The sequence below is a fragment of the Coloeus monedula genome, assembly GCF_965178545.1.
Source record: "Coloeus monedula genome assembly, chromosome: 6".
Lineage (NCBI taxonomy): Eukaryota > Metazoa > Chordata > Aves > Passeriformes > Corvidae > Coloeus > Coloeus monedula.
The window spans coordinates 42,366,093-42,387,447 of NC_138786.1; the positions used below are offsets into that span (position 1 = coordinate 42,366,093).

General features: G+C 45.7%; 1 protein-coding gene across 1 annotated transcript; it reads left to right on the forward strand.

The window, feature by feature from the left end:
* Positions 1-5,908: 5,908 nt before the first annotated feature.
* Positions 5,909-21,178, forward strand: VASH1 (vasohibin 1). The gene is made up of 7 exons (XM_082282832.1): positions 5,909-6,261; positions 11,117-11,205; positions 12,345-12,401; positions 13,486-13,560; positions 14,567-14,948; positions 15,357-15,469; positions 16,082-21,178. Exons 1-7 carry the CDS (start codon positions 6,001-6,003, stop codon positions 16,152-16,154), a joined length of 1,050 nt encoding a protein of 349 aa, XP_082138958.1. The 5' UTR covers positions 5,909-6,000; the 3' UTR covers positions 16,155-21,178.
* The last annotated feature ends 177 nt before the right edge of the window (positions 21,179-21,355 follow it).

A 21,355-nucleotide genomic window follows, 5' to 3' on the forward strand; every position in this document is an offset into this window, starting at 1 on the left:
TACAAGCAAGAAAACTGGGGAAGTACAGACAGAACTGAGTACAAAAGAGGAGGGAATGCATGCAGAACTCTAAAACACATGCAGCACTTGAAAGTTGCTTTCCTGCAATAATTTTATCTTAGGCATCAGGAAAAAAAATTTTAAAAAAATCTATTACTACTAAATGACAAAGTTAGAACTGGGGACACTAAGGACCAAGCTGTGAAGAGAAAACTTCTCAGGATAATAGAATTTGGAAAATGATAAAAAAATGTCTTAAGAAAATACCTTTGCTCTTGGAAAGTGCCACTTTATTGACATTTCTTGAAGAAAAATAAATTTCTGCTGAGAAAGGTTACTCAGCCTCAAGGAAGATTTTCTGAGAAAAGGGAGAGGCACCAATTCCAGAATGTACTTACAATCTGCAGTGTCAATGGTAAGACAGACAGAAGTTCAAACTGCATGCACAAGACTTGGCACCAGGAATTAAAACTAAGACTCTACATAAGTTCCTGACCTGGCTAGTACAGGAGTAGTGTCTTTTGTATGTACAACTGAATGCTCACCGTAACCCCTATAAGAAAGACTCACATGCTAGACCAAGCTCAGCACACTTGTTTGGATGTGAGGAATGTTACATTTAAATTTTTATTTCACACAAAGCATTGTTGGGATTTGAAAGCAGTTCTTTCAAAAATAAATAATAAATACCCTGTCTGTTGGTGTATTCATTATTCTGTTTCCAGTTGAATCTTTCAGAAGTGTCTGTTCTGTACCAGTGTAGAAAGGAAAAAGGCTTTATGGGATAGGAGCCTGTTTGCTCTCCATCTCTAGAAAAAAAATATCAGCTAGACAGAAAGGAAATGAAGAATTTTATAATAAAATTTTACCTTTATCCAAAAGCTCACTGGAGAAGTTAATGAACTTTAAAACAGGTACAATTTTTTGAAATTTGTGTTCCACACTCTCTTCAGAGAAAAAGGCTTTTTCTTCCCAGCTAAGTACAGTGCTTTATACCTGTTATATTTACAGCCATATTCCTTTGATTGACGTTTGATGCGAAATCACATCAGTCTGTGGTCTTTCCTGTAGGCCCACCTTCCGTACCCAAAGCTGGGGTGGCTACAAGAGAGCTGGAGAGGACTTTTTACAAGTGCATGTAGTGACAGGATAAGGGGAATGGTTTCACACTGGGTAGGTTTAGATCGGATATTAGGAAAAAATTCTTTGCTGTCAGAGTGGTGAGGCACTGAAACAGGTTGCCCAGAAAAGTCGTGGATAGTTCATCCCTGGAAGTGTTCAAGACCAGGCTGGATGGGTCTCTGAGCAACCTGGTTTAGTGGAAGGTGTCCCCGTCCATGCCAGGGGAATTGGAATGGGATGGTCTTTAAGGTCCCTTCCAACCCAAACCATTTTATGGTTCTATGATAAATACAGAAGTCTCATGAATATTTGCTGACATTTGAAAGCTTGATTGGATCTAAGTCTCCTCTCTCTTAGGTGTGACCTACACATGAAAAGAAATCAGAATTACTGCACCTGAAGAGAAAAATGTGTGGATTATATCAGTCATTATATCAGTCTCTGTTGAAGCCATTCTTAGCTGCCCACAAAATAGGGCTATTCTGGCACTGCTATGCCAATTGATCTCCCAGACAGACTAAACATTACATGTGCTGTAATCAAGTAACAAAAGCTTTGCTGTTATCTGCAGAGGTAGTCCTGATTAGAGCCAAGGCAAGAGCACATTTAGGGGCAAAGGTAGAATTCCTGCTCGGGGCAAAGATCTACTGCAGCATATGCATACAGCCCAGCAGCACAGTGATCTCAGCGGGGCCTTCTGCACAGCAGGGAATTTCACTGCAAGTGGAGACGTTTGTATGAATTGGCTAAAGGCAGTACTGTGAGCTGGAGAAAACTAAACACAGACAGAGGAAAAACACACAAATAAACACCATTTAGACAATGAGTTTCAACTCTCTATCTTTAATGGGATGGGACAGGACAGGAAAGAAAAAAATAAAACACTTTAAAAAGGTAGTTCACCTAATTTGAGTCATTCAGTGCCTCTGTATCACACTGGTTAGCCTGCAACAAAGGCGAAGTTCTGAAAAATCAAATTAGAAAAACTACAGGTGCCTTTGAAAGAAGCATTCCGAATGCACAGAGAGTTAAATAGAATTGATATGTTAAAAACACTGAAAGAAATCCAACAAGTTTAGATAATAGCCTCAAAGCTAAGTGTTCTGGGAAATAAATTCAGAAATATGCTGATTTGTCACAAGGCTTTTCACAGAGTTATTTCAGGAATACAAAAAAGGGAACCCAGTCCAAAACAGTTACAAAAACAGAAAATAGTGGCACAGAGAACCTTAGATCTCAAAAAGTTAGGCCAAGTTGGATAAAGACAGCACAACTCCTACTCATGCTCTAAGCAACATTCAGTGTTACATAGAATCATGTAGTTTGGAAAAAACTCCTAAGATGATTGAGATGTTCCAGTTCACTCTAAGAAAATGTAACTAAACAGTGGCCTAAACTTGCCATCAAGAAAAAGAAATCTCTGCTAAGTGTTTTAATTGCTCTTATGCAAGATCACAAAGACACTGGATTTGAACATTTAAAAAAAAAAAAAAAAAAAAAACACCACAAAATGACAGTATAAGAATAAATTATTGTCAGGAGTAAAAAGAATTAAATATTAACAAAAATCTAGAAAACATTAGAAAACAAAGTCAACACTATCACTCACTATCCATGTTCACAGAAACTAATTTTGGATCCTCTCTTATAGAGACAAAACTCCCACTTCACACAGAATAACAGAGGAAAGACTTTATTTCTCAAGTGGTATCTATACCACTTACATACTTTTATCAAATATTTTATATTTTTAAAAATAACATTTATTCAAATACGTTCTGCCTTGATTTCAATCCTTTATCGATGTTATTTATTTTTTCAATAACAGTAAAACTTAACTCTGTCTTCACAAAGTTTCACCCATTTAAGCCATTCTCAGGTGTGACACACACAGAGCATTTGCCCAGTCTTCCTCTACAGAGCACAGGTAAATGAAAGATTTATGTTGCTAATAAACAGAAATTGCGTGGCACTCTGAACCCTTATCATCCTAGCCACAACAGTGTGCTGCCAGAAGTGAAAGGCAGCGTTTAATGCCCATTACACAGCCTGCACTGCGGGCAACAGCGTGCACAGCAAGGAAGCACAAGCTGTGCAGAAGGGGAAGTGAAGTCTCTGTCCTCTGCTGTCACCTCAGTTGTGTCCAGTTCCCACTGCAGGGACTGGCTTGCTTGGCATGGCTCTGCTCCATCCTTTTTCAGCTATGCAAAGCTTAGTGCCATGGCACTACCTTAAAATACAGATCCCCTGCTAGGGACCAATGATTTGAGTGATGGTCAGAAGGGAGGGATGCTGCCTAATAATTATCCAATACAAACTGAAACAAAAACCCCTTGAAAAGCTTATTTTGAGGCCTGCTGTTACTTATCAGCTACATTTCCTCCAATTGAGATTTGAGAATATATTTTAAGACATAAAACATACAAGAATTGTATTTCACTTCCACTATGACACACTATTTTTTTTTTAAGAAAGAGTAGTTGTTAATGTGTCAAAATTGCCAACTAATCTTTACAGAATCTCTGGCTGCCAGTCAGGGTTATTAGCATTTCCCTCTAACAGGTAGAAAAGCTGAAGTACAGAAGGCAATATGAACTACCAGCCCTGAATTAGTGCTGGAGCTCAGAATCAAAACAAGCATCCTTGCCTCTATGAGCAGCTGTGCGTAGTTTCAGCCAGAGACAATACAGCTCTAAATAAAGAGTTTAACGTTTTTGCAACCCTGTCCTTTCCACAGTGCTGTTACTAGAAATATACTTGCCCCTCAACTGAAGTGCAGATGACGTCCCCCAGTATGCCTGTGCCATAGCATGACTGACACACTCCCAGTCCCATGACTCTAGAGGGATTGAGGACCACTGAGGTAGAAGGAACTGAGGACATGGGAGGTTATGAACTGTTTTTGCAAAATGTGTCCATTCAGGGGCTGTGGAGTAATTCCTGTCACAGGCTTTGCTGCCTCTTTAGGTATAAGGAGTCAATTTCTACCAACCATCAACTGCTCATAAGTAAAAGGCAAAGGCAATAGAAACAATAAAAGCCTTACTGAGGTGATAAATCTGCAGTGCTTAAGGTCCCCATTAAGGACCCATTCAGTGAGAAACCCTTATTCAGTGACTTACATGTTTTTAAGTCTTACAGAAGTCAGTGTAGGCTATATGAAGTAATGCTGGTGATTTGTTTGGAAAGCAGAAGGACGGATAGACATTTAGCTTAATTTTCCTTTTAAAAAATCAACTTTGCAGCATTTTGGGCAATGTTGAGTTCAACAGAAAACTGTGTTCAAGTATTTTGCCTTCAGAAATGACTTCATGTGAGCAACAGCCTACAGAGCACTGCAGAAGAAGTGGCATTTCTCTCTGAAATCCTCTACCCAGCTCTGGAAATGTTATACCCAGTTCTCAGGGCACATCAAATTCCATGGCAACCGGGATGCTTTTCCCCTCATTTCCCCACACTGATGCTGAACCGCAGCCTTTTGTTTAGAGCGCTAAGTGCAAGTAATTTGAGACGCCTTTCAGAGGGCTCCTCAGCAGCTGACCCAGTAATTTGTACGCATTTCTTGTACTTGGTGCTTTTATGCTAGAGCTTTCAAAATAGATTAATACTACATGGTGGTGAGAAAACACAGCCAGTAGTCCTGTCTACGGTGAGACACAGCCTGGCTCTTACAGATGAGGACACAACCATTGAAGCAGATACATACTGGAGAACTGGCTTACAAATCTCCTGCAGCATGTGGACAACCTCCCATGAGAGTTCACACTTCTCAGCACTACAAGAGGTCTGAAACAAAACCAGACGATGAAGCCTAGCAAAACACTCGGTCTTTCACTTATGGTGCATCTCCAGACCTCAGGTACGGTGTATTTTGCCTCCTCCTAGGCAGAAGAGCCTTTCTGGGCCCGTCCCTTGAGAGGGACGGGCTATGTGTAGCACACCCACAGATCAGCGGCGCAGTTCCACAAGAGTCCATCCTTCACCATTGCTTTGTGCTGCAGGAGCATCCCAATACGCTCTCCACCCCCCACTGCTTCCTACCTGGAAAGCTCATCCCAGCTCTTCCGTTCCTCAAAGCTATGTCAACACGGACACCTGCCCCTGCCTCCCAGCGGTGCTTTATCGCCCGCGGGGCCGCCCACCCGGCCCCGCCCGTCCCTCACGCCCCCGCAGGGCGAGCGCAGACCCCCGGCGGGCGGCGCTCAGCCGCCCCCGCCCCTCACGGCGACCCTTCAGCGGTCGCTTCGTGGCCCCGCCCCAACGCCCCCCAGGGCCCGCTCTCGCCCCGCCCTCTTATCGCCCGGCCGCAGCCGCCTCCCTTATCGCCTTTCTCTGCCTTATCGCCTGCGGGCAGCGACACTGCCACTCGCCCGCCCGCGCCCCGCCAGCGGCAGCCCGGCTCCGCTACGGCGGTGGGCGCACGCTGAGACCCGGCCCGGGGCGGAGCAGGGCGGAGGGGAGCGGCGCCCGGCCCCGCCCGGCCCGTCCCAGCCCCGCCCCTCCCCGCCCCGCGCGGGGCTTTGTTCCCCCGCATGCAGCCCCCGCCCGGGAGGTGGTTGTGCCCGCCCGGCCCGCGGAGCGCCCGGGAGGCGGCGCGGCGGGGGCGCCCCGGCGGCAGGCCCGCCCCGCGCGGTGCCCGCCGTCACTGCCGCGGGCGCTCGGGCCGCCGGCGCCTCCCCCGCCGCGGCGGCGGCCTGATGCGGCACCCGGCACCGCCCCGCCCGGCTTTTGCTCCCCTTCTCGCCGCGAACCCTCTGCTCTGATATCTCCGGGGGCGAGGCGGGGGCGGTGACGCCCCGTGCCCGGAGCGCCGGACATGCGGGGCGCGGCCCCCGGCGGCCCGGCGGCGGGCGGCGGGCGCTGAGTGCGGGCGCGGCGATGCCGATGCCGGGGGGCGACGGGGCCGCGGCGGCCAGGCAGCCCCCGTCCGGCGAAGCGGCGGCACCGCGGGACGAGGAGCAGCAGGAGGAGGAGGGCGAGGAGGATCTTCGCGACGGCGGCGTCCCCTTCTTCGTCAACCGCGGCGGGCTGCCCGTGGACGAGCCCACCTGGGAGCGGATGTGGCGGCATGTGGGCAGGATCCACCCCGAGGGGGACCGGGTGGCGCAGAGGATCCGGGGCGCCGCCGACCTGCCCAAGGTGAGACACCCCCTCCCCCCCCCCCGGGGCTGGTGCGGCGCGGGGTCCCGGCGGGAGCGCCCGGGGCGGACCGCTCCCACAGGGCCGGACGAAGGGAATGGGGAAAAGGCGGCATCCCGCTGGGAGGAGGCGCCCGCATGTCCCCTTAGGAGGCTGGTCTCCCTGGCTCGGGAGCGATCCCTCGGAAAAACGGGCCCCGGGAGTGCTCTTGCGGGAAGCAAAGCCACGCTCTAACTCGGAGTGCGAGAGGGTGCCTGCGGGGCTCTGCCCTGTCTGGTGCGCCAGCAGCACCCTCTTTTTCTGCGGCCTTGCTGGAAAACGGACTTCAGGTAGCTAATGTATGAGCAGCCTGGAGGGGGGATGGGGGGAAATGGGCAATGCCTACAGAGAAAGACTGAATGAATGATGAAAAGATGAGGAGAGTTAAATTTAGAAGAGTCCAAATACTTGAGGTGGGGGGTTGAGACAGGCGGAGGTGAGCCTTTGAACCTGAAGAAATTCGATTTGGGTACAGTCTCTCACACCAAAAGGCATTCTGGAATAGAACTGTGTCAGTCAAAAAAGATTTTTGATGCCAAGCGTTTTAAGAGGACTTAGCAAACGCTTGCAGATCTTATTGCTGGTGTATGGTCAGATGCGATTTCGAAGCATGTTCCTGGCCTTGCAGCAGAGAACTCTACAAAAGAGGAACCACCGACTATTTCACTGAGCCTTGTACCATACTGAAACCTTCGAATGTGAATTCTTGTGATTGTTGCTAGCTGTGTTGCACCTCAGCTGGAGAAAAATCTCTCCCTTTCATTGGCATACTGTGAACAAAAGACACTGCAAACATTTGGTGTGTCACTCCACTGGCGGGTAATAAGAGCATTCCCATTACTCTAATAGGGGAAACTCAGATACAAAAAGATGAAGCTTTTTCATCTCAGGCTTTTTTAGCAAGGACTTACCTCCTTGGGAAAGTAATTTGAAGTATGGAAAAACATGCTATTACATAGTGCACAGATGATCTATACTGCTTTCCATGAGGAATTCTGGAGACGCATGTGATGCAACATCCTTTATGCAGTAAAGTTATAGGTATCTGTGGCAGCAACTGGAACAAATCCTGAGTCCTGATTACAGTCCCTATTCTAACTCCACTAGACTTTTCCTTTTCAGATTTCCTTCCTTTCCTCTGACTTTGTCCTGAGTCTAGGTGAAGGCTGGAAACATGTTTCAGATCAGTCAGAACACACACTATTTAATTTCCTAACCATAAGGACTGATTTGGCCAAAAAAGGTGAGGGAAATAGAAGAAAGAAGCTGTCAAACAAGACTCCAGTGAATGACAGGGGGGAAATACAGTGTTCAGTCCCTTCTTTTGGTCTTACATGAAGAACTTCCACTGTTCTCACTTTATAGTCCTGATCCAAGAGGGTTACAGTTAGGGGACACAAGTGGTCTGAGCTCTTGCAACAAGAGGTGAAACTGAGCTGTTTTCTTTTGGGGGTTGTTGGGTTTTGGGTTGTTGGGGGTTTTTTTTTTGCATCTGCTAGCACGCCTGGGAAATAGACTTATAAACTGTATTCAGCACTCCACCATCTGAGATCCCAAGCTCACTGGGCATATAGCTGGGATGATACTGGAATTCTGGAAACCACAAGGATGGATGAGCTCTGATTCCTTAGCTCCTTCTCCCCTGTAGGGATGTATTTTTATCTTTGAGGGCTGCTTATTGCCATTTGTCTCCATGCCATCAAGTTTCTTTGAAAGGCTGGTGCAACAGATGAGAATCAGGGTAGTAAGTGTACTCTGCAAGGCTAGCTCCTTTGAAAAGCCAGGTTCTCTCCATGTGCTGGAGGGTGAATAGTCCTTTTTAGGTGTTGGGAATGGGACAGTGACTTGCCTACTCCAAAATTTTGGCCATGGATCATAGCCAGCATTGGGTTTTGGGGGAAATAACTCTCAAAAAAGCTGTCAATAAACTAAAATACCATAAAATGATGACTGCAGGAGGCTGTGATTAGGCACATGTTTACTTCAGGGGCTGTGTCTCTCACTGGCGTCTGAGAGCTCAGAGATCTCCTCTAGTCTCCATTTTCTTCCAGTAGATTTGGGGTGAGTGGGCATCAATTGAGCAGGCTTGAGAGTGCCACTCTCCTGTAGGTTGTGTTCTTTCCAGCAACAGGGTGGGGTATTGCTTTGCTTCAAGCTGCTAGAACCATCAAATGGGTCCATGCTGGAAGTACAAAGTGATGTGTGCTTGGCTCACTAAGAAATTATGGATTTTAAATGAGATGGTTATGAGGGCAAAGACAGGAAGAGTTGCATCTAATGGAATCAGACCGAAGGAGCCGGAAAAAATAATCTGTTTTTTTCAGTCAGGCTCTCAACCGAGACTGATACTGCTCCTGTGTTATTTGCAGAAGGAAGAATAGGGAGGAGCTTGGATACACATAAATACCATAAAAGAAACTGTTGCTAAACTAGGCTGGCCAGAAGAGCACCTCTGTGATAATGATAAGGGTGGAGCTTTGCCTGTGCCTCATTCCCATCTGCCTTTCCTCACATACAGCGTGGCCCACTTAGTATATGAAAATCTCGGTTGTTCTCAGCATCCCCTTTCTAAAAGCAGAGTACCAATCCCATGCATATAGACAGCCTGCCAGGGTGTGTGAATCTAGGAGTGGGGTGATGCAACTACTCCACACAAGTGATGAGGGACGAAGGATGTGTTCATTTGGTCTCCTAGGCCTGGCAGCAGTTACATACTTTGAGAATTCTGGGCTCTCTTCCTTGATCTCTCTCCAGCTTTCAGAATAACTAGAGGGAAGTCAAAATAGATCTGATTTCCTATCTTTTCTGTTATAAATACATTCGCCTCTGCTTTCTGAAGGACTGTGAAAACTACCTAATATTTATAGCTCTTTTGAGATGTGCAGCGGATGATGCTGGGTAAGAAAAAAGTGTAAGGGTCTCTCATCGTGTCAGTGTGGGATTGAGGGATGGAGACCCTCTCCTCCTGCTTCTCTCGCCCTATTAAAATGCTATAGACCTGATGCAAAAGAAACTGTAGCCCAGTCTGGGCTGCAGGCCCAGATCTGAGAGAGCACAGTGTACTTTCATCAGTTTAATTACTTGAGGTGCAAAAGGCTCTTCCGCATTAACTCCTCCCCTGCTGAATTGATTGCCATTATGCTGTCTCAGTGTTGCACAGTCCTTTGAGGAAAAGGGGATTTGGGGGTCTGTACTAGTAAAGGGAGGAGGAACTACCCAGAATCATTAGTCTGTGCTGTCAACATGCACTTAATCTGTCTGTCTCCACTCAAAAGTATGAAAGTCTCCATGCCGAAGAAATGAAACAAAGTTAAATAGTCAGCCTGCCCTGATTGTTACCTCTTTCGTTGTTTCTGCTGGGAAATTATTTCCTATGACTCAGTGTGTCAGCTCACAGCATCCAAACTGACTCAGCTTGTGCGCTTCCAGAGATAGCTCCATTCCTGTGCCACTCTCTGGAGCCTTCCCTGCTCCTGCTGCAGCTGAACAAACCCAGTTTCACATCTGCTCCCACCGTGGCTGCATTGCCCCCTGTGAGTGAGGCAGCCAGTGCCTCTGCTTGATGCAAGAGGCAGCACCAGCCCATCTCAAGGTGAAGTGGTTTCTGGTCCTTGCACCGTGGGGGAGCACAAGCAGAGTGCAACCGTGTGGCAAGCCAGGATAGAGAACTGATCTGGCTGAAAACTACCCATGCTTGCTGGCTCAGCTTTCTGCTGCTTCAGGTGCCTGACCTGGTTCACCAGTCAGTTGTACCAATACAGGGCAGAAGAATGAGGTATATGGAAATGAGTGGCCAGAGAAATACATGTGAAGGGTGCACTAAGCAGCGCCAGGCTACAAAACCCTGTCCAGCAGAGGCAGTTGCACACAGCAGAGTGGAAGGCTCAAAGGAAGAACTGGCTCTGACTCACTCTTTCATAGCTGTGGATAGGCCAGCTCTGGGGGAAGTCTGAGGGGGAACTGATGTTAAAAACCAAACTGCTGAGAAAAGATGCGGTCTGATATGAGCAAGGTGCATGCAAGGCACGAGCTATCCTTTAGAGAGAAAATACTGGGCTGTTTCTCCAAGTCTGTCAGTCATCCCAAATTTGTCTTCTTTTTATTTGTCCTGTGGACAGGTCCCTTCTCTTTCCCTAGACACATTTTCTCAGCTGCTGACAAGACTACAGTTATCCCTGTGGAGCAAATGGTGAGGAAAATCTGACTGGACCCATAAGGCTGAGGCCTCAGTGGGACAGCAGTCTGAAAAGTGAACATCTAGAAGTCATTCTTGCACCATGTAATTCAAAACACCAGACACTGCAGGGCAGGGAGTCATGCTGTCAGGCCTGTGGCCTAGCCAGTGCCAACTCACCTGAAATGCCAGGAAGCAGCAGAGGACCTTTCTACCCTTGCTTGCAGGACTGTTCCACCCTCTGGTGATACTGGAAAACTCATTCTCCGTTTTTGCCTTTCTCTTTATTTTTATTTTGTGCATTTCAGTTTCAATACTCAAATGAGGCCAAGCTCCCTCAGGTGATAGCTCTCCTGTCTTGTATCTTGCCTTGTCAGTAATTCTATTTTTTTCAGTGTAACATTGCATAAATGCAGGACCTTTTCACATAGTTTCTCTTGCAGCTCTGTGGTGATGCTTCATTCTGAATCCCTTCCCAATTTCCATTGTGGAAACAGAGGAATGTTTCTGGTGTGGTCACTTTGGGCAGCAAAAAAGGTCTGGTTTCAGAGGAACATGTTCCTTATAGCTGTGTGCCACTGATTTCAGCAAGAAGCTGGAGAAGTTTGGAAGCAGTGGTTTATGTTCCGCTCCTCATTTCAGATTCCCATACCAAGTGTGCCTGTGTTCCAGCCATCCACCCCCATCCCTGAGCGCCTGGAAGCTGTACAGCGCTACATCAGGGAACTTCAGTATCCTTTGCTGTTACCTTACTCACTGGTGTGGTAACTCAGGAAGAGAGATCAAGGGGACTTTCTTTCCCTGTGACAAACAGAAAGGCTCCTTCTGTTGTAGCTGGAGGAAAACTGAAACTTTTTCCCTGAAAACAGGAAGCTGGACTGGGGATAATGTTTTGGTTTGGTGCTTTGTTTCTTTTTCTTTTTTTTTTTTTTTTTTTTTTTTTTTTTTTTTTTTTTTTCCCAAGTTACCTTCTGGTTCTGTTCACTCCATGTAACAAATGGGCATGTTGTCAAGGGCCTTTCCCCACTACCCACTCTTACAGGTCAGTGGCTTTACAGTGGTATTTCGTTAAAAACACATATCTGAGATCCTGACAGCCAGGTGTCAGATGTACCACAAACTGCATCACCTCACTGTTAAGATGTGGGTGAGTTGCGGTGATGGGAAAACCTTCTCAGGTCATCCTACTCAATCAGTGTTCTCTGTACCTGTCTAAATGACCCTCGGCCACTTTGCTTTTGCTCATCTGTGGTATCCTACCCATTTATTTTCAGAGCTGCCTGTGTGACTGTGTTCTGCGAATGAGATTTCTCCCTTCCTGTTGTGCTGGAGAGCAGGTATATGACATGCAAACACAGTCTAATCTCATTGATGAGATACAGATCTAGCTCTGGCTTCAGCCCTAATTCAAGATCAGAAAGCTCACCTTTTGGCACCTCTCACCCATCCAGGGTGGTTGTGCTCTGGATTGGATCCCAGTCAGTCTTAGAATAAGGTACCATGAATGTTTCATTGCTGCATGTATTATGTGCAGATAGGAGCAGGAAGAGATTTATCAAACTGTTCTGCCCTGGTAACCAGAAAGCTGGGCAGAGCATGTGCTGTCAGCATGAACCTTTGGGAATTGGAGTGGAAACCCGTGTGTGCGTATGAGGAAGAGAAGAATTGACAAGGAAATACAGTGACAGTAAGGAGGGAATATAAATAGGAGAAATGCAGGAAAGGGAGGTAGGGATTTTCTAGTGTTGCTGCTATATTTGTGGGATCGTGATTTTGCTGTGAGAATAGTAAATAACATGGAAGTCCTTCAGACAAGTTTTCTTCAAACCCTACTTTCCAAGCTGCCAAGCCCTTAACTTCTTGCTTCCAGGTACAATCACACTGGGACACAATTCTTTGAGGTTAAGAAGAGCAGACCTCTGACTGGGTAAGTGCTGGCAGCCTCTACAGCATTTAATCCTTTCTTTGTTGTTGGAGCCCTGCTATTCACACTGCTTTTTCTCCATCCCCTACCCAAGGTCTAGTGGCACTCAGGGCTTTCAGTACTGCAGCTCCATCCTGCTTTAGGTAACTTTACTGTTTATTGCCTGGCACATAGCTGGGCAGAGCTGCGTCTGGTCTTTCTCAAGAATAAGAGTAGGGGTTTTTTTTGTCAAGAATCAGTAAATCCAGTAAACCAATGATAATGTATTGCAAAAATGTGCATATTCTGCCTGCTTCTAATTGGAATGTAACTATATGAACTTCTGAGGGATTCTGAAATTAGGTCCTGCTCTAAGAATGCTCTGTGGAAGCCAAGTATCTTTACAGGTCTGATTTCATAGCTCTTGTAAGTGCCTCTGCAGAATCTAGGCTCACTAAGCTTTTGGTGACTCATACTTTGAACAAGAAAGGGTATTCTCCTCATTGCAGATTTTGGGAACTGCTGTGCCCCAGAAGTTCCTGGCAATAAGCACCTGATGTTCATTGACTCTCTTGAAGAGCATACAGAGAATCTCCCAAGACTGGCTTCTCACTATTGGTCTAGTCCATAGATTTATGTGACTCTAAATGCCTTGTTTTATAATCAGTCCAATGTCTCCTCCATGGTACTCATTGAACAGAGACTAGGGTTAATGCCAGAGAAGGCTTTATTGTCCTTGAGCCTTGTGAGGCAAACACTGCTGACTCTCGGTCCTTCTAGGGTTTTACTTGTGGATGCATTGGTGTCCATCCAGAACTTGCAGAGCCAGTGCTGTGGTCTCCCTGAGAACCCAGGTTGGCCTGGGAAGCAATTTTGCTGCAACCCACTGAAGAGAATTCCTTGGAAGCAACAACAGTGTGTGGCAGAGACCTGGTTTGGATTTAGTATCTTCTTAAAGAAGATACTTTGTTCTGTTCCCTATCGTCTGTGGGCCACCCTCTATCCTGGAAACCTACCTTACATCTATAGTGCTAAAGGGCTGAACTGGCCACATTGCATAGCATAAGCCCTCTAACTGTCCTCATCTTTCCTTTGTCCCACTCTGCAGGCTGATGGACCTGGCCAAAGAAATGACCAAAGAGGCCCTGCCAATAAAATGCCTGGAAGCTGTGATCCTGGGAATGTATCCTTTCCTCTTGGAGTTGTGTATGTCTGCCCATCCTTGTGTTTTTGCCTCTGCTCTCTTGCTTGTGATGCTCTGAGGGTGATGATACCATTGTCACCAAGCCCCACGTTCCTCCTTTTTCCTCCCCAGTTCTCCCATAAAAACCCACCACTGAAATCCAAATCCAAGCAATTCTATAAAGTATCAGAACTAGTTCTTTGGAATTGCTCCTCCTTCACCAGGAAGGGTAGTGCTGTTCTGGTCAGCTATACAATATCGTAAAAGATAAGAGAACATCTAAAGAAAGGCAAAAACACTACCTAGAATTAGGTCAGGAAATCCTTTGTGGATAGCATTGTTCCCTTACAGCCTGCATGTGTTTTGCATTAAAATAAGTTATGGATCCTCCCCAACTTCTAATTATGATGTATGTCACTTACTAGCTTAGGCAATACTTTTATTAGTTCTAGATATGTGTTGTCTTTAAGTAGACATCTTTCCTAGCTATCTTCCAGGTTTAGTTTGTGATACTTGGGCTATAGGTTCTTCATGTACCTGGAGGGGCAGAGATGGTGAGGGAATGGTTCAAAAGTGGAGGTTAGTGACTTTTTATCCTGAAGGTGTGTGAAACAGTAGCTAGTGACACAGGTGTGTGAAACAGTAGCTAGTGACACAGATTAAAACAAACTGAGGAATAATGCTGCAGTGTTAACAGTTTGGGAGCTATGGAATACAGTACACTTAAGGTGCTAGCATTGCAACTTCTGCATCACAAAACTGCATCAAAATTAACTTTGTTGACTGTTTCCTTGAAGAGGCCAAGTCTGTTTTCCCCATAACCCAGATGAAAGTAGGGCAGCTTGCAATGAGCTGGACTCTTGACCTGGAGAACAAATCCTGTCTGTGTGATGCCTGAATCAATGGGGAGTCTGCAAAGCAGGCTGGGAGGGTCTGGAGCAGGTAGGAAGTGTCTTGTCAGAAAACTGTTGTCACCGGTTGTTTCCTGAATAGTGGCTGCTGTCAGTTACCTCACCAACAACATGACCACACTGGACCGTTTCCCCATCAGCTTCAAAACCCACTTCTCAGGGAACTACTTCCGACACATCGTGCTGGGGGTGAACTTCGGAGGCCGCTATGGGGCACTGGGCATCAGCCGACGTGAGGAACTTATGTACAAAGCACCTGTCTTCCGCACACTGAGTGAACTCATCTTTGACTTCGAGGAGGCGTATCGCCGCTGCTGGCACACTCTGAAAAAGGTGAAGCTGGGCCACTGTGTGTCCCATGACCCACACAGTGTGGAGCAGATTGAGTGGAAGCACTCCATCCTGGATCTAGACAAGCTAACCCGGGAGGACTTTCGCAAAGAGCTTGAGAGACATGCCCGTGATATGAGGCTGAAGGTAAGCAGCAAGGATGGAGTAACTCACTGCTGCATCCACTGTCTGGCCTGGCTGCTGGTGTACTAGGGGAGTGAAGTGACAGGAAACTCTTCTAGATGCACAGAGTAGAAAGCAAATTGGAGGCTGGGGCCTCTTTCTCACTGTATACCACCCACTGTATACAGGCTGGTTCTCTAATGGATGCTTGTGCAGTGCTGCAGTTGTCATTAGCTTGGACTGTATACAGTCCTTGGAGCCATAGCTGTCACTGTAACCTGTTTTTTCTGGCTTTTGCATTTTTGATGCACTTGCTTTGCCTTTTTGTCTTTTTTTCCCCATATAATAAATCATTGTTAGGTTTTTTTGGTTTTGTTATTGCTCATATTGGTTTTCTGCTCATGTAGCTGTTTAATTTTATTTTTCTGGCAGATTGGGAAAGGAACTGGACCACCATCTCCCACCAAGGACAGAAAGAAAGATGTCTCCTCCCCACAAAGAGGTCAGGCCAGCCCCCATCGGCGAAACAGCCGTGGGGACCGACGGTGAGTGGGGCTGCTGGGCAGGAGACCTATCTAGAACATCTGTTTTACTCAGACTCCACCTTGCTGTTTGGTTTTGGATCATTCTGATGTCCTACTGGGTTTCTTTAGAACAGTGGATATTTCTCTGACCTGCAGTAGTATTCTTCCCTAGTCAGTACCACTGTGAGTTTATCATTGCTTAGGGAGTTGAGGGAACAGCTGGGTTTTTTTGCTTGCTTGTTTTGGCAGGGAGAAGGAAAGCAGCTCAAACAGACAGTGATGTTGGTAGCTGACTTTTAACCTTATGCATGGGTCTCAGCTCTGGTGTTTCACAGACCTGTGCCTCAAAGAGATTCCAAAAATTATCTTGCTGTCAGCAAGGTTGTTTTTCCTGATAATGACCTGGGGTTCCAGAGTGGACTTCCTACTTCCTAACTTGCATTCTGTTCTGTTGAGATCATTAAGAGAATTACTGGAGGCTGCAGAATAGTCCTGTCCTCAGTAGTGCAGGATCAGTCTCTCTTCTCTCTCTCAGACACTCTCCTGTACCTTTTCCTGTCCTGCTATCTCTTATGTGCAGCATCTCCTGATTGAAAACAGTTTCTAAAGAGTTATTACCCTCTTTGCTCACAGGCCATCTGGTGAGAAGAAGCCTGCCGATTCCAAAGCCATGCCAGACCTCAATGGGTACCAGATCCGGGTGTGAAGAGAGCTGTGCCTTGTGTGCCTGGCTCCATGGACTTCTTGCTGGCCACAGTTGGGACCTGGATCTACCTGCAGTGATTCTGACAAAGGGGACAGGGGAGTGGGAGCAAAAGAGAGTGCTGATTTTCCCAGGTACTTACTAGTGGGCCAGTCCCAGAGCTGGATCCCATGGGTCCCAGAGGATTCGCCTGCCTGATTCTGGGAGAGGTGGCCATCTTAATTCACTTGAGTATTTTTAAAAAAAAAAAAAAAAAAGAAAAAAAATCTCTACGTTAGGGGGAGTTTGCTTCAGAAAGAATATGAAGTGAGTGGGGTCAGTGGACTTGCTATCTTTACCCTCACAGCAAGCAGATGAAGTATCTTGTCAACAGTACTTCTTCCCTGTCTGCACAGAAGTCTTCAACCGCTGCAAGGCCTGCAGGGCTGAGGGAGAAGTGATGCTGGAATGGTATGGCCCCTGAATCTTGTACAAAAACTCCTGGGTTTGTCATTATGAACACTTTGTTTATCATTGCTCTTGTGAGAGATAGGTCTGAATTTGCTCAGCCTGATTTATTGACCATACAAAGTCTTCTAATCCAGAAAAAACACATCTTGTATGTTTAGTCCCGCCTATTTCAAAGCATTTCATTGTCTCTGAGGGAGTAGACAGTGGGATCATTGCCCACGGCAATGCTGGTGAACTCTTGCTGTTGGTCCTTTCGTGGTTGAGTGGATCAGGATATGCCTATAACACTGCTATATGATAACAGGCACAGAGACCTCAACTGTTCCAGAAATGGAGATGGGGCAGGTGGGGGCTGGTGTAAAACCTGAACTTTGCATCTTCTCTTCATCAGACTTCTCTCTGTTAACTTCTAGTGACTGCTACTCAGAAAGCTTGTGGCAGGCACTTCAGTCACTGAGGTATGAGTTTTATGAGTAAATAGTTAAAGAAGGATGTAACAATGTGAACAGGTTTTACAAGCAATTTTTCCTTTCCGCAAGGGTCTTGCTCCTTCCCCCCTATAGTGTTAGTGCTAGAGTTACATACACCTGTTTGTGAGAAGCCCTGCTTGAGGAAATTGCAGCTGCTTTCCTGACAGCTCAGCCTGGAGCCTCCTGAAAGCAATTCTCTACCCCAGTGCCAGAGCTGTGCTTGTGTCCTGGCTCTTGGGGTTGCTGCAGTATGTAACAGCGCCACTTACACTGCCCTTCCCCAGAGGGCTGGGCTGGGCCTTTCTGCCACTTATGGCCTTGACTCTTCCTATGCTTCTTTTGGGGGAGCGTTGTACTACCGGTTAAGCAGCGTAATGCTTGTCAAAAATCTGGAGTGTTGTCAGACCTCTGTTTGAGGCCTAGGGCATGGGAACAGTGGGATTTCCAGAAGTCAGAACAGCATGGTCTTGAAGTGATTTGGATGCATGGATCTAGGGGATGCAAAAACTGAGCTTGGGAGTGGGAGTATCCTTGAGAGAAACAGTCTTGTTTTATCAAGCACTGACAAGGAGCTAAACTTTCTGAAATACCACCATTTAATTTTGTTAGAACCGGGCTTATTCTTTCCTTTCTTTCTTTGTTAGAAACATGATGGAGCTTAGCTCTACTACTTTTTTTGTTGCAGTATTCCTGTGCCACATCTTCATAATAAGTAGAGCTATTTTGGTGGCAGAGAATGGGTTCTTAACCCCAAACAAATCAGGTCTTCTGTCTAGTAAAGCAGTTAATCCTTGAAGCACCACCCACAAGCGATTTAGCTCAGGCCTTACAGGTTCCTAACTGTACATCCTTAACTGTGATGTAACTTGCAAGGCATATCCATGCCATTGCAGTCTGTCCTTCCAATCTCCCTTTGTAGTCTGTACTTTCCTGCTGTGCTGTACAACCAGGAGGAAAATCTGTAAGAAGGTGGCAGAACTTGCTGCTGAGCCAAGAGAAGGTTAATCCAGAAGAGGATGCCAGTTTCCACAGTGCAGTGCAACACCTGTCCACTCCCTTATATTCCAGCTATATGCAACAATTAAAATTAACAGCAGTAGTGAGCCAAGCACCCATTTGAATGTGTCCTCTGGTAATTTTTGTGTGGCTGTAAATTAACATATTTAGTGTCTGGATTCTAACAATGATGTTAGCTGTAAAGGTACCACAGTTACCTGTAAATAATATGGGCCACTTGGAAGCCACAAACTGCCTTTGCATGTTTGCTATGCAGCGGACTGAAAGTTCAGATGCCACTGTGAATCATATGATAAATACAAGCAGCAGTCAGCAAGAGGAAACTGCATGTCAGGTTTTACTACAGTGGATGAAGTCCATAATTAAAAAAAAAAATTGTAAAAGGTGACTAGAATGCATCCTTGCCATGACTTTGGTTAGTCAATTGGTTAGTTAATTCAGAGTAACTGGAGAGCTCTTGAGAGTAATTAGTAGCTTAATACAGAGAACATTCAATAACTGGACAGACTTGAGCTTTTTTAGATGGAAAGGGGAAATGTGGGGGTGGGAGGAAGACTTTTAAACAGATGGGACAAGTGAGGGGTCAGCTGCAAGTTAATGATGCTTCCTTGAGAGCAGGGCAACAGGGGTGTTCAGCAGTGTTAGATCACCAGGGCAGAATGGCTTAAAACAAAATGCTTTGTTTTACTTTGTAATTAAGTGCTTTCCTGCGGGATGTAACTGAGGCCAATAGCTTAGGAAACCAAAGGAAATGGATGTTTAAGATATGAATGACAGGTAGAGTTCAAGGTCTCTTAACTAGACAAGAACATCCTCTCTCAAGATTTAATTGCACAATTATATATGTTAGGAGGTATTTAATTCTTTGCATGTACCTAATGTTGATAAACTTCTCAAGATGGACACAGGAGCAGACAAGTACCCTCTGCTAGGGTTACTATTTCAAGCTTTCTACTGTGTTTCTCTGTGTCATAGAATTCCTGCTCCTTACTGTTTCTGTATCTCCAGTTCAGCAGATAGCGCAAGAAACTGGAAAAAGACCACAGAGTTCTCCCCTTCTTGCTCTTGCTCCCCCCATCTTTGTAACAGGATGAATCACTTCAATACAAAGCTTTGCTTCCTTCCTAACAAATAAGACCACATCCTTCCATGACAGAGAGGATTAATGCAATCTAGCTTTATGCAGCAAGAAACCTGAGGGTACAGTGCAGGACAAACTTTAGCACTTCTTTCCTCCCCCATCTATTTGCTCTGGTTTCTGATCTGTCTGCCTTTAACTAAGAGGAAAAAAGGCTGGTGATGAGAGTCTTTTTCACTTCTGCAGGCTTTAGAGCTACAAAGAAGGGATGACAATGTAACTCATACTCTTTAGTGCCTGCAGAACAAGAAAGATGGATCTCAAGGAGGCCTATTAATTTTTTAATGTTAAATATTAATAGGGTCACTCATGTAGCTCTGTGATGTAAATTTCACTGCTCAGTAGGTCTCACCTGATATCTGTTCTACAGTACAAGTCCTGTGAACTCTGTGGAAGGGAGCCGTGTTTGTACACTAGGAATGGATAGACACTGTCTGCATTGTATGTAAAGCTGAGTTGAGTTTTGAAAGACTTCAACAAATGCTGACCTATTACTGGTGAAACTATTTTAAATGTAATGTAAGCCTTGAAATAAGAGTCCCTCTTTATACTTTTATGTAGACAAGTCCCTTGATACCTGGCCAACTGCAATTTTTTAATGGGCATATTCATTAGTGAGCAAAACTTTCTGCTACAGCATCACTCTGATACAAACTTTGTATTTTAAAGAGCAGGGTTGGGTGTTCATCAGTTTGTGACATACTAGCCTTTTTTTTTAACTGGTAGAAGCTAAAGGAGTCTTCAGGAACTTAAGGTATGTTAGCAAGTGTTTTAGATGGGAGTGGTTTTTTTCAGTTACTATTTTACATGTGTGCCAGGTTATGGGTCAGTACATAGTATCCTTGGATCTATCGGAGTAAGTGATTACAGAACTGTAGTTGAAACATAGTTTCTGTTCACGTAGTAGCTGTATTGCTGTTATCAAATCTGCTTAACTCGATTAATTTTCTTCTAAGTATTTCAGGTGAATGCCTTAATCAGGTGCCTGCCCCCTAAGGTAGGCTCATGTGTGGTGTTGTATAGACTGGAACATGACTGTCCTTAAAATTTCAGAGTTTAAGAAACCATAAAGAACAGAAGAAAGCTCCTGTCTGCCAAAGGGCAAGAGTCTGGATTAGATTGGCTTGACCTTGCTCCAGTGGCTCTGGCTAATCACTTCGGGTGGTTGCTTTAGCCACCTGCTTCTTCTGAGTGAAGCATTTCAAGTGTCCTGATGATCAAACAGTAGATACAGGCACGGGGTGTCCCAGGTGTACTGTGTGTGCAAGTCTGGCTGAAATAACACCACACATTCCAGTGGCCTTGCACTGTTGTCCTGACAACATTTAGACCTGCATTATGGATTTACAATTTTCCTTAAAAAGCAAGTGCTATTCTGGCTTGATGTCTGCTCTCCCAGAGCAAGGTGGAGATAGCCCCTCTACAGCCAAGCTGAACTCCTTAGGGAATTTAATATTTTTGTCTGTCTTCTGAGCAGGTGTTTACTTGTATCACAACCATTCTCCTTCAGTGGTGCCCTGGCCCTTTCTGCTCAAGAGCAAATCAGTTTAGGCCCAGAAGGCTACTGAATCCCCCATAATCTCTGCAGAGCAGAGCTTCTCTCCAGGTCAGGGTTGAGATGGTGCTAGCGGGACCAGAGCGGTCCCCTTCCATGCACATCAGTATTCTACTCCAGCACTGATACGGTGCTCCAAAACCATTTACATCTTTATCACTGGTACAGCTCAGAACTAAGAAATGGAAAGTTTCTTTCTTTAAGAACAGTATCATGTGTGTCTTTTTGTAATTAATCAGTGTGGTTCTGTGTTCTTATGTAGCCAACACGGAAGTTTTATTTAGATTTAGTTCTTACTGCATTTCCCATGACCCTCATGTGTTGATACTTCTTCCTGCTTCCCTTGACACTTAGACAATAAAATTCCCTCTGTACTGCTCTCAGCTTGTGCAGAGAAAACAAGTTGTCTGTACTGTCCTTCTTTCTGCTTCCCATTCCATGGCAGCTGAGAAGTCAAAGGGACAGCCTTGAGTGATAGTATCAGGCAGATTATGTAAAGATGTCCTGTACTTGCTAGACTAAAGAGGACATGGAAGAACCCTCATTCTCCTTTAATCATCTGAACAGGTGAGTA

Bases quoted from the DNA above. Each gene is read 5' to 3' on its own strand.
- VASH1 (XM_082282832.1), top strand. From the start codon at position 6,001: ATGCCGATGCCGGGGGGCGACGGGGCCGCGGCGGCCAGGCAGCCCCCG. The intron at 14,949-15,356 runs GTAAGCAGCAAG...TTTTTCTGGCAG, and splicing joins CCCGTGATATGAGGCTGAAG to ATTGGGAAAGGAACTGGACC. The intron at 15,470-16,081 runs GTGAGTGGGGCT...CTTTGCTCACAG, and splicing joins AACAGCCGTGGGGACCGACG to GCCATCTGGTGAGAAGAAGC.